Source organism: Pristiophorus japonicus, chromosome 1 (assembly GCF_044704955.1).
Source record: "Pristiophorus japonicus isolate sPriJap1 chromosome 1, sPriJap1.hap1, whole genome shotgun sequence".
Taxonomy (NCBI): domain Eukaryota; kingdom Metazoa; phylum Chordata; class Chondrichthyes; family Pristiophoridae; genus Pristiophorus; species Pristiophorus japonicus.
In genome coordinates, this window is record NC_091977.1 from 415948281 (window position 1) to 415971218 (window position 22938).

The 22938-nt window shown below is 47.3% G+C and overlaps 1 protein-coding gene across 1 annotated transcript in view; it reads right to left on the reverse strand.

Annotated features, from left to right (window-relative positions):
- The window catches only part of LOC139267383 (lipoxygenase homology domain-containing protein 1-like), a 496361-nt gene that overhangs the window by 331371 nt on the left and 142052 nt on the right, over positions 1-22938 (reverse strand). The window contains exons 11-13 of the mRNA XM_070885678.1: positions 15914-15990; positions 15746-15777; positions 15432-15561 (exon numbers count right to left, since the gene is read on the reverse strand). Coding sequence (XP_070741779.1) covers positions 15432-15561; positions 15746-15777; positions 15914-15990 — 239 coding nt within the window. The remainder of the gene's footprint in view (positions 1-15431; positions 15562-15745; positions 15778-15913; positions 15991-22938) is intronic.

Genomic DNA, 22938 nt, shown 5'->3' on the forward strand with positions numbered 1-22938 from the left:
TGGAGTAAAGATGGCAAGGCTCTCTTAAAGGAGGCCTGCAACCCATCACACTTAAAGGGACAGTTCCACATTCTCAATCAATGTAAGAGCAACTGTCAGTTAAATATAAAATGTGCATTTGATGATCAGAATTGTGTAATTGCAATAAGCAAAGAAAAGTCTCAATGTAATAGCAACTGTGAGTTAGATGTAAGATGTATAATTGATGAGCAACATTGTGTACATGCAATAAGCAAAGAAAAGGCGCGTGATCGCAATCGGAGCCACAGGTTATTTACATTGAGTAATGAAATGTTGTGCAATGTAGAATTTCAACTGCATACAGTCAATGCAGTGGGCAGACACCCATTGGGAGCACACAGGTCCAGCGAGCTACCCAATGTGGTAGCCTGCATCCCTGGGACCAGAGTTATGCACCATGGAATGTGACCACAAGCAGCCAATACATACGAGCTGCAGAGCAAGCGATCTCAGGAGGGCAACGGCACAGTATCATTAGCCTGCCCCTGATTGGCTCCACCTCTCAGGCAGCCGATAGCACCAACCGCCACGAGCCTGAAAGAGCAAAATGCCAAGACGCAGCCCCCAGGCCCCACCGCCACCATATCCAGGAACGAAGGGTCACCCGCAACATTTCTCCCAAATGGCACCGGGACCAGCCAGGATCCCAAACCAAACAATGCCCAAGCAAGCGAGTCAGCAGTTCCCTGTGCACTGCTAGACGACGGCTCCACAGGGAGCAGCAGCAACCCAAGGTGCAAGGAAAGGACAGGGAGGTCACAGGCATCTGTGAACCTGCCCGACGCTCGGAGCAACGGCAAAAGCCCCGAGAGCAGGAAAATTGAGCCAACCGAGTTCCCACTGCCAGCACTGGGCACCGCGCCGCCACCAGACTGCCTGGACACCATCCAGCAGTTCAGGAACTAGCTTGTCCTTACGCACCTGTGCTGACACCCGTACTGATTCCCAGTACATATCAAGAATGTATCTCACCAGTCGAATGTACTTGCCTCACAACTGAACCACAAATGTAATGATGTTGACGCAAATTTTTTTTTTCTAGACTTGAATGTATATGAATGTAATGAGCCTCCGGCATAACCTATATGTGGCTGGAGCGGGTGAGAGAATTGAGTGGTCATGGACACACAAATAGAAACCACCAGCACTCTATTGCCAGCTAAACACCAACCACTCACCCAAGATAGAAACGATCCGCCAAGGGTCAATCAGATAGAGCTAAACCCAGAGCACAGTCAATGCAGAAGCGATTTGCACTAAAGACTTGGGAGAGAGTGATGTAATGTATTCTACATGGTTACTGCTTGTACTATTACAAGGTGTGCCACCAGAGGACACCGCAGTGGGAGACTTGCAGGTTACCTGTACAGGTGTGCCTGGCCTAGTATAAAAGGCAGGCCACCAGGTGTGATCCTCACGCTGGAGTTATCAATAAAGGACTATGGTCACTACAGTTCAAGTACAACACATTGCCTCGTGGAGTCATTATCAGAGCATCTAAAGACATAACACTATGGTTAATATGTAGATGCAGAGTAAAGATCCATCTACTCTGCCTCAACAATTAGCCCCAATTACAGATCACTCCCACAGCACCATTTGCAACACTTCTCACTTCCCACACCCATGATCCTTGTGGCTTTTCAGAGTGAGGTTCCCATGAGGAACTGCGTTACTTCCATCACACAATGCCCTTACAGCCAAATGACAGCAATAATCATCCCTGTTGGCGGCCCGGCCGAACCCAGGGTTATAATTTTCCGGCCGATTGGGAAGTCAGCCACCAAAAACAAAACATGGCGGCCGCGGCAGTGCGCCCTCCCCTTGAAGGGCCACCACGCTGCCGTGGCTCACAGACAAAAAACAAGGTGCACCAACAGAAAAAGCTGTCATGGACACCACGTGGTAGCTCGTGGATTTTTTTAGGTAAATTTTGTGCGGAGTGGGATGGAGGTGCAGGAGAGATGTGGTGTGCGCTTTGATGACGCGCTTGGGGTGGTCAGCAACAGCGGGGCCGAAGTGGGGACCGCCCAAAAAATCCCCGAGGTGAATTTGGATCGTGGCGGCCAATGGACTGCATCGCGGCAGCCACTTGGTTCCGCCGCATGGCCGCCGCAAAACGGCGGTAACGGGCCTTATCCAGATCCTGAATTTCGGCTCCATTATCTTCTACTGATATATTTTGATCCTGCAATGGACCTGCATGAGGTCTTAATAGTATTTGATGTAAAATTAAAACACAGAATATACTGTAATGCAGCTATGGAATTTATTTTTGGCCCATAGACTATAAAGGTAACAACACTACAGTATTTTAGTTTATTTACTAGGTTGCAATCCTTTATAGTGATCTCTCAACAGTAGTTTTAAAAATGGGAAAATTCCATTGATTGACAATCAGGCAGTTTTCATAGTCAAAGAAAACTAACTGATTCACTAAAGTCCTTCAGGGAACGGAAGCTGTCATGCCCTAACTGGTCTGGCCTACACGGGACGCTAGCTCCACATTATGTAGTTGATGTCCATAGGGCAACTAGGGATGAGCAATAAATGCTGCTTTACCAGCATCACCCATAGCTCCTGAGTTTCATTTCCATTGACTTCGGCCGCAAAATTCAGGTCTATAGCATGTGGTTTGGGTGCTATGAGTGCCATTTAGGTTCCAAAATGACATCCGCGGCACACGCGCACACTTCTGGTGTGAGCTCTGCTGGACGCCATCTTGGTGAGAGCGTGAGTGTATGCGTAGGGAGCATGTAGGCAGGTCGTGATGTCACGCTGATTTGACGCCAGTTCTGCCATTTCGGAGCTCAACGGTCCAGCTAACGCTCCAGCTAACCTCTCTTAAAAACGCATAGCTGAGCACGCGTTCAGCAGCAGTTACAGTTCAGTTGCTGATTGATTTCTACTGGCTGTTGCTATGATTTTTGAAGTGATTGGTGGTTTTGAGAGTTCTTTAAAGTTGCTAAACTCTACAGGGAACGGTGTGACAGGTGCTGAAGGGCTTTGTCCTGACTTCATGGATTCTGCACAAACCACTTGCTCCCAGACATGGATGCAGTAGTAAGCATTCCACTTGGACTACAGCATGTCAGAGAGAATGAACTGAAGTGACACAGAGCAGGACAAGATGCTGGCAAAGGGAGGAGGAAGAGGGAAGAGGAGGAGAGAATGCTTTCAGCAGGAGGCCATATCCGCCCAGGGTGTTCAGGGAGCAATTCACCTACCTGAACCTCGGCGAGGAACAATGGGAGGAATTTTAACATCAAAAAACAGTTGGGTTGGGGTCGGGTGGGAGCTTAAAGTGTTAAAAAATTGAGTCCGGACCCCAACCCGCCCACTTCCGGTTTTAACGGGTGTTTAGACACCCCCTCCCCCACCCCCCACCCCCCCCCCCACCATGCCGTCTGCACTTGAATGACCACGGAAAACCAAAGTGTGGCTACTGGGCGACAAGGCCTATCCTTTGATGACATGGCTTATGACTCTGGTGGGCAACGCATGCACATGTGGGCAGCATGCATACAATGAAAGCCATGTTGCCAGACAAAATGTGATAGAGCACACCACTGGCAACGCTAAAACAACGCTTCCGCTGCCTGGGCCGCATTGAAGGAGCCCGGCAGTACTGTGTCCTCTGCTGCATGTTGCATAGCCCTCACTCCCAGCTATATGGCAACCAGGTGAGCAGCATGAGGAGCAGGAGGGGGAGGAGTAAGGGCTCCAAGCTCTGCACAAAGCCCTGTGCCAAGTTGGTGCCAGACTCCTCCATGCTCCTTCACATTGCACACAGTCTTTCCGGCAGGCCTGCCAATGCACCAAGCATTTCATTGTGCATACCCATCAGCCTTCTTCTGTAGCAGCCTCATCGATGTGCTCATCTGAGTCCTCCGCAGCACACTCCGGCGAGCTGGCACCTGTGCTACCCTTGTCCCCTACCTGGCTGCAGGGCACTCATGTCTGGTGTCTCACCACGTGCAGATACCTCCTCTAAGCTATTCTCTAAATTACGCACAGTGTCAGTTTCGAGCGATGGTATTTCCGCTTCATCACTGTCTCGCTGCTCTTCCACCACTGCTTGGCCAGGTTGCAGTTCTTGGGTATCTGAAAGGAAAAAGGCACAAGAGTAGTACTGTGGTGAGGGGAGGGGGGAAAGCAAGAGATGCATGCTTACATCAACTGCAGCTTGTTAATCAGAAGAGATTGTGGGATAAGGGGGGAGTGGGATGTGAAAAGGAGGATTATATATGAGAATACCATCATCAACAATGGTTTCAGCTCCGCCACTGGCCACGGGCTCAGCAATGGCCACTCCAACGATGGCGGCCACCGTCTCCTTCATCACGGTAAGGACATGCAGCCGTGATTGTCCCCCACTGGTTAGCTCCTGCTGCCTCCTGTTGTGCGCCAAGAGGTAAGAGTGTCAGTGAGTGTGGTGCAATCTGTTTGGGTGATGTGCCTGTCATGGTTGAATAGCTGGCAGTGTGTGAAAGCTATGAGATGTGGGTGTGAGGCTTGCAGCAGTGCTAAGTGTGAAAGAATGGTGAAGCTCTGAATGTTGGGTATGAGTCCGAATTGATATAGATTGTTGGCCGGTGAGTGATGGGAGGTGGTGCATTGAGCAGTTACTGAGGCTCGTGGCATAGTTGGTGGGATCTGGCATTTGAAGATGAATTCACTGGCCTTTACCACTCGTGTGAGGTTATTGAACCTCTTGCAGCACCACATCCAGGTCCTCGTGATTGATCGCCACGGCTGTCTGCTCCCACAGCCTTCGCAGAGTTGGTCTGAAGAGCCTCCTGCCCCCTATGGATAGAGAATCTTGCTCTTCCTCTCCATCTCCTCCACCAACGCCTCTAGTGTAGCGCCAGAGAACCTTGGAGCACGCTCTCTGACCTGTTGTGCCATAATTCACTCTTCTTCCTGCTCAGACTCTCTTCCACAAGCAGTTCCAGCGCCTGCTCCAGCCAGAATGCACCTACCCTTTAAGAGGTGCAAGCTGGCTTTAAGTAGTGCAGGCTAGCTTTAAGTGGTGTTAGCCTCACACAATCTTGTGTCCCCAGCTGAGGTGTGCAGCCAGTCAACAGCATGGTTAGCACTGGTTTCACGTTGCAATCATGTTATTTAGCAGGCAACATAAAGTTGGCGTGCTGCCGACATCGGAAGCAAGGGGCGTGGGTTAATCGCGCATCGCGATTCCCGCACCCTTTTTCGGGGGCTACCAAATTTTGCCCCCTTCAAATGTTGAAAGGACTGTTCCCTGCAAAGGCATAATAATGTGCATGATATTTTTGTGGTTCTATGTATTCCTGTTTGTCAGTGAGTAGACAAACCATAACAAGAAACAGTCAGCACCGGCCTCGAGATCGGACAGGCCTAGATCTTCATCTTTCCCTATTGCCTTAGTGCCCTTACAGGCAAAGTGTCCACGGTGAGCTCCTCAAAAGATGTTCAAGGATTTTAATTTCTGGGCCTCATCCAGTTCTTGTATTATGTGCAATAGTCTTGAGATGCTGTAAGTTGAAACAGCACATACCAACCTGTAGCTCATCCTGTGTTTCTGTAAGTGATGATGTAGCTTAGTTATTATAGAATAATTTGTTGTATGGAACACTTGTAACGTCTCCATGTGCCAAGGGCTTCAGTGTAGGTGAAGTTCAGATGTGTCCTTTGCATGAAAAGCAATGGAAAGAGTAGTAAGATTGTCTGAGTGCTTTGCTTGCACCAGCAGTAAATGAGTAACAGGTTGACAAGCAACACATTGTGGCATGCATACTTGGGCAATCTCATCATCATCATAGGCAGTCCCTCGGAGTCGAGGAGGACTTGCTTTAACACTAGAAATGAGTTCTCAGGTGACTGAAGAGTCCAATGCGGGGCTCTGTCACAGGTGGGACAAATGGTGATTGAAGTAACAAGTGAGAGGGGTGCCTGGGTTGCCATGCCCTCCTTCCGCTGTCGACGCTTGACTTCAGCTTGCTTTCGGCGAAGGAACTTGAGGTGTTAAGTGCCTTCCCGAATGCTTTTCCTCCACTTTGGGCGGTCTTGGGCCAGGGATTCCCAGGTGTCGGTGGGGATGTTATATTTTTTCAAGGAGGCTTTGAGGGTGTCCTTGAAGTGTTTCCTCTGCCCACCTGGGGCTCGCTTGCCGTGTCGGAGCTCCAAGAAGAGCGCTTGTTTTGGAGTCACGTGTCAGACATGCGGACGATTGGCCTGTCCAGTGGAGCTGATCGAGCATGGTCAAAGCTTCGATGCTGGGGATATTAGCCTGAGCGAGGATGCTGATGCTGGTGCGCTTACCCTGCCAATGGATTTGCAGGATCTTGCGGAGGCAGTGTTGGTGTTACTTCTCCAGTGTTTTGAGGTGCTTGCTGAAAATAGTCCATGTCTCTGAGCCATATAGGAGGGCGGGTTTCAACATTGCTCTGTAGACCATGAGCTTGGTGCCAGGTTTGAGGTCCTGGTCTTCAAACATACTCTTCCTCAGGCGACCAAAGACTGCACTGGCACACTGAAAGTGGTGTTGGACCTCGTCGTCGATGTCTGCCCTTGTTGACAGTAGACTCCCGAGGTATGGAAAATGGTCCACGTTGTCCAAGGCCGCATCGTGGATTTTGATATCTGGGGGGCAGTGCTGTGTGGCGTGGGCACGTTGGTAGAGGACCTTTGTCTTGTAGATGTTTAGGGTAAGGCCCATGCTCTCGTCCGCCTCGGTGAAGGTGCTGACGATGGCTTGGAGTTCGGCTTCCGAATGTGCGCAGACGCAGGCGTTGTCTGCGTACTGTAGTTCGATACGGAGGATGGAACGACGTTGGATCTGGCCTGGAGGCGGCGGAAGTTGAACAGATTCCCGTTTGTCCTGTAATTTAGTGCCACTCCAGTGGGGAGCTTGCTGAGGGTGAGATGGAGCATTACAGCAAGGAAGATCAAGAAGAGCGTTGGTGCGATGACGCAGCCCTGCTTGACCCCGTTCCGAACATGGAATGGGTCTGCGGTGGATCCATTGGTCAGGATCATGGCTTGCATGTCATCATGGAACAGGCGGAGAATGGTGACAAAACTTTCAGGGCAGCCAATTCTGAGGAGGAAGCTCCATAATCCCTCACGGCTGACAGTGTCGAAGGATTTTGTGAGGTCAAAGAAGGCCATGTACAAGGGTTGGTGCTGTTCCCTGCATTTCTCTTGAATCAGCCACGCGGTGCAGATCATGTCCATTGTGCCCCTTAGTGGGCGGAATCCGCATTGCGACTCTGGAAGGAGTTCGTCAGCCACGGGAAGAAGGCGATTCAGGAGAATTCTTGCGATGACTTCCGGGTGGTCAACAGCAGGGAGATTCCTTCGTAGTTACCGCAGTCGGACTTGTCGCCTTTCTTGAAGATGGTCACGATTTCAGCGTCTCTGAGATCTCCTGGCATGATCTCCTCCTTCCAGATAAGAGAGATGAGGTCATGCATCCACACCAATAGTGCTTCTCCACCATGTTTTAGTGCTTCGGCAGGGATTCCATCTGGTCCTGATGACTTCTTGTTCTTCAGTGATCGGATGGCCTTTTAACCTCGTGCCGGGCTGGGGATGTGCTGAGATGGTGGCAGGTGGCATGCTGTGGGGTGGAGTCGAGGACACACACATCAAAGTCAGAGGGCTAGATTTTACACTCTTGTGCAGATCGCCCAAAAATGGGCGTTATTTCCGGCATGAACAGTAAAAATGGGTTTTCAGATCGCCGGCTTGTCGCCGATTCTCAAAGCACCTAGTCTCCATTTTTAAAATTGGGCGATACCGCAAGCGATATGAAATGGGCGTTAGCGTTAAATCTCTCTGACCTTCTGCTGTAAAGTGTTGCCATCCTTAGCAATGGCATGGCAATGCTCGATTCCCGCGATTCAGGAGGTCAAGGGTCATCATGACATGCGCATAAGAGACAGAGAGGGAGCTGAGAGGGAGTGAAGATGTGTGTGAATGTGGTGTGGCTACTTTGGGCGCAAGGAGGGAGAGTTTCGAGCTTTATACCAAATTGGGAAATCAAATTAGCTGTTACCAGCTAGATATTTGTCCAAATTTGGTGCCTATAATGGAGGGAGAGGAGGAGGCGACACAGCACGCTGTGGAGACTGACGCTGGCGAGAGCAGTGAGCTGGGAGAGGAGCACATTGGAGGGTGCAAAAGAGCCAGGTGGTTCTCGGACGTGGCAAATGTTTCCCTCCTGCAGGAGGTCGAGTTACGCTGGGGTGATTTGACCCAGGGAGGGCGTGGGAATCCCACCCCAAAGGCCTACCAGAAGAAATGGGCCGAGATAGCAGAGGTGGTCTCGAGGTGCGTGAGGACAACCAATGCCGCAAACAATGGATCGACCTTGTGGGATCCGCAAGAGTAAGTATTACATTTATTTACATGTACTTATACATTTATATAATTTGATTTGTAAGAGCCATGAGTGACTATCATCAGATGTGAGGTCTTTTACATGTACCGGGAATGTTTTACTCAAAGCCTGCATTCACGGTGTACGTCTTTAGATAAATAATGATAATTATCATAATAATCATAATTACATCTGTTGGTTATGTGTTATATCAGTCTCTGTGACAGTGCCTCGCAATGATATCATGCAATGATCTCACGCCATGTCGTCCTGTCACCTTTTACAGAAGAAGCTATCGACGATTAGGACTGCGGTGAGGCGAACGGGGGGGGCCACCAGTCATCAGCGACATCACTGACATCGAGGAGCAGGTGCTCACACTCATGGGGAGGCACCTCCAGACGACCATGCAGGCAGCTGCAGACCCTGAAGTGATGCCACGTGAGTAAAGTATACGCCATTGCGTGATGCAAAGTCAATAGATGCCACACCCACTCATATCCGAACAATAATATATGATAGATAGTTTCTAAAATTGTCCTATAAATAATGCTGGCCGAATGAAAATTATTGCAATGCACAATGTGTTGATTGTCATGAAATGTGATGTCTGTGATGATTTTGATAGCGGTGGTGCTTTTGTTGTGCATATGGTGTGTGTAGCGCTGGACTCACCTTGTCACCCTAGCACCCCCTTCTCCTCTAATAATCTTATTTGTGTTTTGCAGCTCAGCCAGCAGCACGTCCCAAGGCAAGACCACAGATGCCAGAACGTGGGGGCGCGGGGTCGGACTCAGCGGACGATCCTACATCTGGTGCTGAGGAGGTCCGATTCTCACCCGTCAATCCACTGGGTCTGTTCCCTACGAATGAAAACGCTGACTTCGAGGAACCTGCATCACCAGACTCCAGAAGGCATTCCATTCCAAGGCCATCTAATGCTCCTCCAGCCATTCCCGCCTCCACTCTGGAAGCACTGGGCACAAGCACCTCGCCACAGGGCAGCCCATTTGTCCCCAGGACGGCGCCGACCCCGCAAAGGTTTCATGGACGCAGCAGGTCTGGTCCATGAGCGCCAGATGAGAGCGGAGAGATGGTTACGTTGTCCAGGAGAACTGTAGACATTGGTGACCAGATCCTCAATGCATTGGGGAGCATATCCCGACAGCTGGCCACCATCTCTGGCACCATGATTCCGTGGATGGCGAAGGCCTGGAGACAATAGCCAGGAACACTGCTGGCACAGGCCTTCCAGTGGTCCCAGTGCGCAGCACTCCAACCCTAGGTTCCGATGCCAACGACACGAGAGGCAGGACCAAGATCCTGCTTCTGGATCCGAGAATGTTCCCACCTCCACCCTCCACTCCTGTACCCGTACAAACACCGCCTCTGCCTTCATACCCCCCAATGAGGCACCGACTGAGGAGTTCTTCGGCCAGGCGGCATGGAGCAAGGAGGGGAAGGGGTAGAGGTGGGGAGAAGAAGGGGAGGGGGGAAGGAAAGTGAGGTGCATGTCCGCAGGCGATGGCTGTGTTATATCTCCATCTCGGTGTATGCAATTTGTTGTAAGGTATGGGGGTAGGGGGCCACCCTCCCGCTTTGCATTTGTGTTCTGTGTTGCTGGACATGTTGACCATTTGACTGATGTCAATGGTCAAAAAAGTAGGGTGGGGGTGGGGTGTTTTTGCCCGTAATACTTATGATTTCAGACCAATAGTCGTATTAAATGTTTTTTATTCAACAGAACCTTGTTGCGCATTGTCTCAGATAGCTGGACCGTTACACACTGGCGATTCCTTAATATGAAAGGGTATAATTACACTTAACTTGAATCAACTTAAACTTTAACTGGCACCAAGGTGATGCCCACCATTGATGTCTGAGCTGCACACACACAGCAGTGTGTCAGCTTTGTCAATTACAGCAATGTTCTTTCAGGCAAATCGCTCATTTATAAGTTCCTGACGTAAGAGTCTTGCAGCTATGTAGCCACCATGGGCCCTTTCCTGCGGTCTGGAGGGGGGCATGGGCATGGTTGCATAGTCAGCCTGATTGTCTGGCCCTAGCTCAGCGTCCAGCCCCTCTTCCTCCTCTTCCTCTCTCTCCTGAGGTGGACCATCAGTCCCTTTTGGCAATTCTTATCCTTCCTGATAGCCAGGTTGTGCAGCATGGAGCACACGACCATGAATTTAGCTACTTCCTCAGGGTTGTATTGTAGCTCCCCTCCTGAGTGCTCCAGGCATCTAAAGCGCTGCTTAAGCACAGTAATTGGTTTCTGGACCACATTGTGTGTGTCTCTGTGGCTCTCATTGTATCACTTCTCAGCCTCGGTGTGGGTGTCTCGCAGAGGGGTCATCAGCCGGGTGGCTAGGCCATATCGGTTGTCACCAAGCATTCAGCATTATCCTTGTGGCTGACTCTTAAACATGTCAGAGACAGCGCGCTCATGTAGGATGTGAGCCTCAGCGAAGCTGCCCGGTCATTTGGCATTCACTGCCATGATTATCTCGTTGTGGTCGGCAACTAGTTGGACCTTCAGGAAGTGAAATCCTTTTCTGTTACGAAAAAGCTCTGGGTCCTGAGAAGGTGCCCACATGGCGATGTGAGTACACTGTATTGCTCCCTGCACCTTGGGGAACTTAGCAATGCAGTAGAATGCTCCAGCCCTGTCAGTCTGAGCCTCCATAGTCATGGGAAAGCTGATAAAGTCCATCCTACGCACGTACAGGCCTCCGTGACTTGCCTAATGCAGCGATGTGTGGCATGGTGAGACAGAGGGGAAATGTCGACCACGGAGGCCCGAAAGGAACCGGACGCATTGAACAACAGTGCCGCGGTGACCTTGACCTCGACGGACAGTGATGTCCTGATGGCAGGCTGCATATCTGCCCTGATGAGCTCACATATTTCAGTGATCACCACCTTGTGGAAGCGCAGTCTCCGAAGGCAGGTGTTCTCGGACACGTCGAGGTAAGACCTCTTCTCCCTATAAGTGCGGGGTGTGTATGATCTGGACCTCCTCTCATTCTGGCACGTCTTAGATGGGGCACATAATGGTGTGCATTAGACGGTGTGCCATTTGCACTCTGCAGCATCTGCAAATTAATCGATACAGGCTGAGAAATGGCTGGCCCCATTCCAATGAAAATATAATAGCGATTGGTCAAAAGCAATAATTTCCACACTAAAAGACACATACAGTAAAACCCAATCGTCCACAGTCTGAAAAGATATCTGATGAGATGGTCACTTCACCTGAGAAGAACTCCAGAGTCAATCCAAACTCCCATGAAGTTGAAGCAGCCTTTTCAATGAGGCGACCTGCGATTTGAAAAATGGTGCCCACACCACTGTGATTAGTTCAGAACAGTTCCATTTTTTCAGAGCGGTGATTTGGGCGAGCGAGATTGTGGCCGAGATGTGTGCGAGGTGGTGAAAGTGAGGCTGGGCGATATACTGGGCGTTAGTTTCGGCAAATGTGATCTTTACAACAAAAAAAGTGGGCGATCGGTATTACTGAATCTCGGCGTTAATTACGTGCCGAAAGTAATGCTGGCCGATATTATGGGTGTTGGTTTCGCCCATTCTGATGATTTCGCCCAAAAAAAGTGGGCTGGCGGTATTATTTTTTCCCAGCGTTACGTACATGGCGAAAATAATGCTCGCCGATAAGTGTCCAAAAAATGGGCGTCAGTTTCCATTTTGTGGATAAATGGGTGATATCTGTGCGTTACACCTCATTTCAGTGGTAAAATGGACGTTAAGTGGGCGTTATGGATGCAAAAATAATGGAAAATCTAGCCCAGAGGCTTGGTTGAGGAGATCCTCGAAGTGCTCCTTCCAGCGGGCAGACTGCCTCTCTGTCCTTGATGAGCATCTCTCCGTTTTTGGCCAGTTGTGGGGTAGGGCCTTGGGTGCTTGGGCCGTAGGTCGTCTTGATGGCGTTGAAGAATCCTTGCACATCGTGGTTGTCAGCTAGCTGCTGGATTTCTTAAGCTTTATCCACCCACCATCTGTCCTTTAGGTTGCGGGTTTTCTGTTGGACCTCAGCCTTCAGACGCCTGTAGAGCTACTTTCTTGCCCTCGAGTTGTGTTGCTGCTTCAAGTCGAAGAATGCCCTGCGCTTGGGGCATATTAGCTCCTGGATTTCCTGATCATTCTCGTGGAATCAGTCGTGGTGTTTCCTGGTCGAGTGACTGAGCGTCTCTTCACAGGTGCTGATTATGTAGCCTTGAGGATTGATCAGGCACAGTGACCACTCTGTGTCTCTGGGTCACTGGAAGTCATCAGGTTGATAGCGAGGTATTGGCTGAATAGGGCTTTCTTAGCAGGATCTTTGAGTGCACCAGCGTTGATTTTCTTGCTGCCTTGTTTCTATTGCCATCGCTGTTTTGGGGCAAAGTTGATGGTGAGGAGAGCGAATTAGGCGGTGGTCCAATCCAGCAGTCATCAGCTCTTGTCAAGGGTGATGGGCATGTCTTTGCGGTCCCTAGCTCGGATGATGACGTAGTCTAGCAGATGGCATTGCTTGGAACAAGGGTGTTGCCATATAGCTTTATATTTGTCCTTCTAATGGAACAGGGTATTGGTTCTGAAGAGACCGTGTGCCTCAGGAGGCGGGTGCCATTAGAGTTGGCTTTCCCTAACCCCTCTCTGCCGATCACACCTCCCCAGAGGTCAGTGTCCTTTCTGACTCTGGCGTTGAAGTCGCCAAGGAGGATCAGCTTGTCGCTGGTTGGGACTTGGGACAGAGATTGTTCTAGGCTGGAGTAGAATTCCTGTTTGGTCTCGTCTGTAGCTTCCAATGTTGGGGGCGTAAGCGTTGAAGACCGTAGTGCACTGGTTCCGGGCTAGGGTGAGCTGAAGAGTCATGAGGCATTCATTTATCCCAGGAGGAGCTTCTGAGACCGCCCGCTAGTTTGTTTTTTAGGGCTAAGCCAACCCCATAGAGCTACCCAACCCAGTTAGAAGCGTTCTTGATCTGGTTTGCTTTTCCAGAAGAAGGTGTAGCCACCAGCTTGTTCTTTGAGCTGGCCTTCCTCTGCCCACCGGGTCTCGATTAGGGCAGCGATGTCGACGTCAAAGCGCCCGAGTTCGCAGGCAACGATAGCGGTGCAGCTTTCTGGTCTGTTGCTGTTAGGGTTGTCCATGAGGTCCTGCGTTCTAGGTCCAGAACTTCATCTTAAAGTGTGAAAGGTGCCTGTGCTTGAATTCTTTTAACATGGAGTGGCCGTTGCACACCAGCTACCACACGGGCTTGACAGAGCGGCAAGGGGATCCAAGACTGGAGACCAGGCTCTGCTGTATTGGACAATCTATCTGGGTTGGGTAGCTCCATCTTATCTACTTTCTTAAACTTGCTCTCTTCTGTATCTGTGCTCAGATCCTGCAGGCACTAAAAACAGAATAGATCTTGGCTGGTACCTCCTGCCACTGTTGTCATCTGAGGAGAGTGCCCTGGATTGCCATAAAGAGTAATCCTCCTCTCAGCCATCTCATCCACTATGCAACCAATCAAACAAGGAGCAAGTGTTGAAGTAGTGTGGGACTCAAACTCCCTGTTTGATGGCTGACAGGTTTAGGTGCACTGATGAGAAATTAGAAAATAAACTATTACGGGACCTCTTTCACAGTATACTGTTTGGATAGTTCTACCTACCCACAGTAATAAAAGACCAAATACCCATGATCCCGCTCCACCACCATAACTATGGCAGGGTGACAATCATGCCCCACCAGTGTCCTTAGAGCCTGACTGTGCTGGAATATCCAGGGTCAAAGTGAGGTCAGGAAATTTAAATAAATCTGGTGGACACTCATGCCAGTATGAACCCTAGCTACCAGCTTGGAGACGGGCTGCTGGGCAGCAGGATGTAGTGCAGAAAAACTGCCTACGTGATAAGGTTGCAGGATGATCTTCTAACTACCACGATTGATGAGATCGACCCACTGGATCAGAGGCCCATTTTATTCTTCTGGAGTGTTTCAGGCCTAAGACTCTGGCCTAGACATCCCTTGTGGGGCCTACTTCTGCCATTGAACTAAATGCCAGTACAGGGTATTTTGCCAGTAGCTTAGACACTCAGGGCAGAGGAGATGGAAGTGGTGAGAGATCCATGGATGATGACATCCTGTCAGCTCTGCCTTCTTTTCACAGGCTTTTAATCAGGTGACTACATCCACACTGTTTCTGCCCCTAGTGGGAATTCCCAGACTTAGATCTTTGGAGCGGAAGCGAGCTGTTTCTAAGTCCCACCTCAGTTCCCATCCTCATCTGTCTTCTCATACCTCTTTGAAACTAGCACACTGCCTCAAGACCCGAGGAAATTGTGTTGATGTAAATGTGTGATATAGTGCTGTAGAATCCCATCAACTAATGATACTGCAGAACTTTTAATTATGATATGCTGCACACTGTCGAGCACCAGGAAGAGGTATAAGAATATATAAATCTGTGATCAGCACCAACGGGAAATCAACTTGTTTAATTTACAAATGTTTAAAATGTTAGCTATTTATACCTTATCATCGCAAACAGTCATTTCTATGCTATGGTATTTACTAAATATATAATTCTACGATTGGACACAAGTAATACTTCCGCAGTGGGAATATGTCACTTTTTAAATATTTTATCTTGTTTTGCACAAAGATTTTTTAAGAAGACGAATAGCTGAGCAACTTTGTTTTTTAACAATGTCTACTTTGTAAATGAGCTGTAAAATTTGTAGTAAGAGAATAATGAAATGAGCGTTGGGAATTTCATACATCTTTTACTGTGAATGAGTCAATATTATTATTCAAAACTGTTGACAGGTACAGTAATTAAATTAGTTTACATTAGGAAATTGATGTAACTACTGGCTTATAATTATTATGCTCGCTCAGAATATAAATAGTATATAACTTCTTGTGATTGGGCATTTTGATACTGTTCATTCCTAAAACTCCATACCACTCAGACTAAAAGGAAATTATACAATGTCAATAAAAAATAGTATGTTCCATTACCCATTATATAGCAACATTGCATTCTAATCTTTCATACCATTGTGATCGTCCTTCTCTGCAACAGCATCCACAGTGCCATCTGGCATCAGACGCATGAACTTTCCTGTTGGTTTGCAGTAAAACTGCAAAATCCTCCCCGCCTTGAACTTCCACCTCTCAGCAGCCCACTGATTAGAGAGATAAAAGCACCACTAATTTATGGGCCGATCAGGGAAGTAAGATTTAAGTCAACAAACACTGACTTTTAAAAATACAATCTATGTTTAACTGTTTGATGCTTCTGCAAAATCTAATGGGCTTTCAACATGTTTACGTGAAATTAATTCATGAAAAGGAAAAAGGGTTTCTTACAATTTCCTTTCTTCTGAATTCCAGCTCATGTTCTGCAAAGATAAAAAGATGACATCAGTTTCCATTAAACAAAATGCAGAAGCGTCTGTTCATAATGATAACAGAGCACTGCTTATTCACAACAGAAGCCATCTGGTGAAGTTGGTACTGGACTGTCTAGGCACTTACTTGCCGGAAAGGTGAAGTTGTCTGCAATATATAATTCCCGTGCAATTTTGCCATCCTCCTCTCCCTGATCCAGCCATCTGTCAAAAGAAAATTACATATTATACACTATTTGCAATGTATTAAAATTAATGTCTAGCAGAAGAATATTAATCTGCAGCGCTGTTGAAAAAATGTAATGGGGCAAATATATACCATGTCTGTCATACACTAATTGTTTTTTTCCTGTTCTACCACCAAACCAGTATAATGAGTAGATCCATGGATAAAATAAGAAAACGTGATGGAAAGGGGAGCAAAGTGTGCAGAAATTATAACCCCTCTCCCAAAAACTGTTATAAATTTTTAGATTTTAGATTTTTAAATCTAATCTTTAGTAATTTTCCAGGTGTGGTAGATAAGGTAGAAGCAGATGAGCATCTGGGATACATATAGTGATAATATTATTCAAACTGAAATACGTGACACAAAATATGGCTTTTAAAAAGAGCTAACTTTAAGAGATTGCAAAATGAATTTTTAAAATTGTGTAAAAAATGGCAGCGAGACATTAGAAAAGTGTTTAATAAATTGTTGATGAGATTACAATCAAAATTTGTTTCAGCCAAATCAAAATCGATTAACTTTGACCGATCTTAGGCTCAATTTTGCTCAAAGCCGTTTTGTGGCATATTGCCAGAGTTACACCCGTTTTTCTAGACCACAACTGCTCCAAAATTAAACGTGCCAAGTTTCACCGCTCTATTTTCTAAAATTGGCACCACGCAGCCTGTCCTGTAGCCTCGGGGAGTGGAGCCTAATGTCTGCGCCGAAAAAATGATGCTGCCCATTCTGCGCATGCGCGAAAAAAATGGACGTTTTTGACGTGATTCGTATGGGCGCGTATGCGCAGTACAGCTCCTGGTCTGCAATCGGCCATTTTTAAAGAACCAGTTGTGTGTGAGAGAACTGTGAGTGCTGTCTGACAACTTCAATTATCATTGGAAAAATCGGAGCTGCAATACAAGACGCAATGCGGCGCAAGGACCAAGATTTTCTTAAATTTTGAAGTGGAGGCACTAGTTACTGTGATTGAGGGCAGATGCGACCAGTAGAGGTCACATAAAAGTTCCACCCAAAGAAATAAAGAAATGCTAGAACCATCTTGCAGAAGATTACTGTGCAATGGTGACCACCCTGAGGTCTGGAGGCCAGTGCAAAAAGTGGCACGACTTTGGTCAAGCAGTTGGTGTAAGTAATGTTTTTATTTATTCACTGGAATTGCAATTGTAAATGTGACCATCTGTATGTGCCCACCCAGCAGAAAGACACCCTCGCTAAAAAGTTATATTTTTATCTGTGCAGAGGAAAGTGGCACACAACAAACAAGAAAGAACTCAAACAGGAGGAGGCCCGGCAAATCTGCACCCACTGACACCGTTGGAAGAGAGGGTCGCTGCTTTGATGAATCCTGCCTGGAGAAAAACAATCACCACTGCACAAGCTGGGCCCTCACTCGAGAGAGAGGGTAAGTCCTGCAAATTCCACAGTATGGCTTTGCTAAATGTTAAGTACTGCACGGGCTAGCCATGCTTTGGTTCATGGGGCTGTCTCCCTCAGCTATCCTTCAGTTGATGCAATGTGCTATCATTCATTGTGGTCCTTCAAATGAGCCTGCTGCCTGTGCTGTGTGTGCCTACTCATGCCACCCTGTCCCCTCTTCTGTTGCTAACCATTTGTCTGTTCTGTTATATTTTGCAGAATTTGAGGCCAAACCTGATGATGCAGAAGAAGATTCAGACGAGGAGGAGCCTGAAGTGGAGAACATCTTCCAATCCCACATTACAGACCAAGAGCATGGGAGTCAGAGGGAGGGGATGGATGAAGTCCCCACTGTTGTACTCACTTTGGAGGAGGTGCAGGTGCTGCCCATTGAGGTGCTAGCCCCTTCCCTGAGTCATGGTTTGAGTGTTGGTGGGACATGGTTTCCCACCATCCGAGGCTGGGGATTCCAATGGGGTGCACACCTAGGGCCCCACCATTCAAGGCTGCAGGTCCCAGTGGGGTGCAGCGAGGCACACCCAGGGCCCCACCGTCCGAGGCTGCGGGTCCCATGGGATGCTGCGAGCCACACCCAAGGTGAAGCGGGGAAGGAGAGCTTGACCGCACTCTCCTGGTGTGCAGGATCTAGCAGATGTGGTTCACATGATAGCAATGAGTGCGAAAAGCATTGACCTTACCCGATCACTCCTGGGCACCACCAGTGGGGTGGGTGATGAGGTATCGGGACTGTCGGGAGAAGTAACAACACTCTCACAAGAAATGGGAACGCTGTCCGGGAACATGAGGGAGAGAATATCTCAGTCTTAGAATAGAGTGAAGGAGAGATGGGTGCAGCCTTTCTTTGCTGCTGCTGTTGTTGTTGTTATTGTTATTATTATTGTTGTTACTGTTGTAACTGTTCTCAAATTAAAAGTTTTTTGTAAATTATGTAAATTTACAAGTTTAAAAGTTAGTAAGTGATCTTAAACCTTTTAAGTGATCTTAAAAGTTTGTAGGTGATCTTAAAGTTTGTATGTGATCTTATGTGAAAACTCTAACATTTGATGCAAGAATATGTTTATTAAAGTTAAGTACAAACAAATGTTTGTCAAACTTTTGAATAAAATATATTTAAAATTATAACTGAATCATTTTTTTATTTGTTCCATTATTAACACAACTTTTTGAAGTAAAGAAGAATCGTTTCCATTATTTGTTCCATTAACACAACACAACATTACGGAACAGACCCAAACAGTAAACATGGTCCATTTGGAATAGTTGCGGCTGAGCCTTCAGGCAGCAAAGCGTTCACGGATGAGCTTCTGACGCAAGGCTGAAGCAATCATTAAAGGGGCACGACGGCCCGCCCTTCTCCGCCGTCATGCTCCAGGTTCAGGTATTTGCATGGCATCCTCGTCCTCCTCCTCCTCCTCATCATCTGCATCTTCCTCCTCATCATCAGCCACTCTCACCTCAGGTGGATCTTCTACTACCAGCTGCTACTGCCTCATGATGGCTAAGTTATGCAGCATGCAGTGCACAACAGTGAACTGACCGACAATCGCAGGGGAGTTTTGCAAGTAAACTCCAGAATGGTCCAGGCATTGGAAACGTTTTTTTCAAGATGCCAATGGTCCTCTCTATTATGCTGCTTGTCGCAATGTGAGACATGTTGTGTTCCCGGTCAACTTCCGTCCAGGCTACGCGTAGGAGCGTCATGAGCCAGGTGGCAAGGCCGTACCCTTTGTCTCCCAGTAGCCAGCTCTTCCCTTCTTGCTGCTGCTGAAACATGGCAGATATAGCGCTCTCGTGTAGGATGAATGCATCATGGGTGCTCCCAGGATATCTTGTATCAACTGACATGATGCGATGCATGTCGTCACACACGAGTTGCACATTAACGGAGTGGAAGCCTTTTCTGTTCTTGTACATCTCGGAATCCTCCAAAAGTGCTCGCAAGGTGATGTGGGTATAATCAATGCAGCCCTGTACCTTGGGAAAGCCAGCAATCCTGACGAAGCCTGGGCGGTCATGGGGAACTTTATGTAGTCATTCCTCCGGGCATATAGTGCAGCAGTCACCTGCCGAATGCAGACATGTGTTGCATGTTGGGAAATGGCCCACACATCCCCAGTTGTAGCATGGAACGATCCAGATACATAGAATGAAAGTACAGCTGTAACCTTCACTTCAACTGACAAAGCAGTCCTCCTGATGCTTCTAGGTTGCACGTCTGCTTTTACTAACTCACAGATCTCAGTTACAACTTCTTTGCAGAAATGCAGCCTTCTGACACAGTCTGCATCATTCAGGTGCAGGTACGAACATATGTGTCGATATACCCGACATGGGTAAGGTCTCCTGCCCATCACCCTAAGGGCTCTGAGGTTCCTCATGCAATGACATCGAATCAATTGTCTTCTCCGCAGCACCAGCATGCATGAGTATGAATGGAAATACCCACCAAATTAAAGCACAGGGTATTGGGGGTAATGTATTGACGTGGATAGAGAACTGGTTGGCAGACAGGAAGCAAAGAGTGGGAATAAAATGGTCCTTTTCAGAATGGCAGGCAGTGACTAGTGGGGTGCCACAAGGTTCAGTGCTGGGTCCCCAGCTATTTACAATATACATTCATGATTTGGACGAAGGAATTGAATGTAATATCTCCAAGTTTGCAGATGACACGAAGCTGGGTGGCAGTGTGAGCTGTGACGAGGATGCTAAGAGGCTGCAGGGTGACTTGGACAGGTTAGGTGAGTGGGCAAATGCATGGCAGATGCAGTATAATGTAAATAAATGTGAGGTTATCCACTTTGGTGGCAAAAACAGGGAGGCAGAATATTATCTGAATGGTGACAGATTAGGAAAAGAGGAGGTGTAATGAGACCTGGGTGTTATGGTACATCAGTCATTGAAAGTTGGCATGCAGGTACAGCAGGCAGTGAAGAAGACAAATGGCATGTTGGCCTTCATAGCGAGTGGATTTGAGTATAGGAGCAGGGAGGTCTTACTGCAGTTGTACAGGGCCTTGGTGAGGCCACACCTTGAATATTGTGTACAGTTTTGGTCTCCTAATCTGAGGAAGGACATTCTTGCTATTGAGGGAGTGCAGCGAAGGTTCACCAGACTGATTCCCGGGATGGCAGGACTGACATATGGAGAAAGACTGGATCGACTAGGCTTATATTCACTGGAATGTCAAAGGATGAGAGGAGATCTCATAGAAACATATAAAATTCTAACTGGATTGGACAGGTTAGATGCAGGAAGAATGTTCCCGATGTTGGGGAAGTCCAGAACCAGGGGTCACAGTCTAAGGATAAGGAGTAAGCCATTTAGGACCGAGATGAGGAGAAACTTCTTCACTCAGAGAGTTGTAAACCTGTGGAATTCTCTATCACAGAAAGTTGTTGAGGCCAGTTCGTTAGATATATACAAAAGGGAATTAGATATGGCCCTTATGGCTAAAGGGATCAAGGGGTATGGAGAGAAAGCAGGAATGGGGTACTGAAGTTGCATGATCAGCCATGATCATATTGAATGGTGGTGCAGGCTCGAAGGGCTGAATGGCCTTCTCCTGCACCTATTTTCCATGTTTCTATATTTCACAGCTCCCCACCCATCCAGGCTTGATTTGATGGTTAGTGAAGGCTTCTGATGCCTTCCGTATGCCTTCCACAGCCACCCCCATCCACCCGGGCTTGATTTGATGCGTCGTGCAGGCTTCTGATGCCTTCCGTATGCGTTCCACAGCACTCCTCCCGATCGCTCTCACCCCCCCCCCCGGGCTTCTTTTGCAGCCGAACCGCAAGCCCCTAAGTCCGGGCGTGGTTCAGCCGACCGACGCTCTGACCCTCAAGCCCTGTTTGCAGACGTTCGGTGGTGGCGTGTCAGTTGAAAAAAAATGAAAACTTACAGAATTCCATCAAACTTCCATTTACTGCATTATAAGGTAAGAAAAATGTAATCTTTATTATGGATATTTAAGTGTTTTCCAAAACTTCGTTGAAAAGCAATGGCGTCTTTCTGCGCCGATTTTTCAATGCACCAAAAAGGTTTTTCGAGAATGGTCACATACGCCGATCTGGAAGAAAAGTTTTTGGGGCAAACTTATGTAATTGACAAAACTGGAGCAGACATCAGGTTACGCCTCCTATGACGCAAAAAAATACTAACCGAAAATAATCGTAATCAACTGAGTTACGCTGGCGCACATTCCTTGAGGAAACTTTAATTTTTTAACATGCCAAAAAAGCGCGCAAATCACTGGGAAAAATTGAACCCATAGAATATAATATTCAGGATAATCAAAAGACTTCCAAGGAATCCAGTGGACAGAAACATTGGATAAATTATAAAGACAAGTGCAAGAGAAAAAATTAGGAGAACCCAAATGACTGTTGAGAACGTCACAAATAGCAAAGACTTTCGAAATATAATCGCAGTAAACGAAGAATGAAATAAAATTTTGGTTCACTTAAAAATTATAGTGGGAAACTGGAATCCAAAAGTAGAATCATTAACTAATTCTGTTACATACATCTTTGTTCAGGAAGAGGAAAGAAAACATGTATCTGATTTCCAGGAACAACAGGAGGAACTGGACAATATGCAAATAAGAAAGAATATAAGAAGGTTTTAAGAAGTTTTGATGCTCTTGAAATAGATAATAGATCATTTCTAGACTTGAATCTTGAAACCAGTAAAGCTTTAGCTGACACTCTTGTAAGATTGATACATTGGGGATAGTTTCCTTAGGATTTTGAGATCCTAATAGAAACTCCATTTTTAAAAACTTGCAAGCGACATCCCTGGAAATGATCAACAAGTTTCACACTTGTAGAGAAAGTCTTTAAAATGATCTTTACAGAGCTACTAGACAAACATTTGGAAACACTTGGCTGTTAATAGATCGACAGCACAGATTCAGAAAAGTTGGGGCTGAAAATCCACAATCTTTTTTGTGAATCTGAGTGGCAGCAGATTTTGGGAGGGAACCGATTCCATCGGGGCTCCGCCCTGTTTGACATATGCCAGTTTCCTCAGGCAGTGGGAGTAACTTTCTCTTACACCCGCCCTGTTATTCATGATGTGAGAAAAAGAGGTGAAACTGTGGGATGACAACATCCTTCGGAATTCCCACCACTTCTGCCTCTGCCGCCGCCAGTGTAATGTATGCCTGCATAAAACGGATGGAAATTACTTGCCAGGACTGCATCCTGGAAGAAGTGGGTTCCATTAGATTTTGAAAGGCTGTTTTTTTTACACAGCCGGTTATGGTGCGATTGGCTGTAATATTCTCAAAAGCACCAATTACTGTCAGAAAGAAACTTCTTCATGCCGTCTTGTGGCCTCTGCAGCAAAATTCCTCTTACCACTTCAAACCCATAGTAGGTGCCCTATCTGTATTACTACTGATATGGGCATTTGCACATTATGTAAATTCCCCATACCTCACAAACTCAAATAAGGCCAGCAGACAAATCGCCCAATCAGCTGTG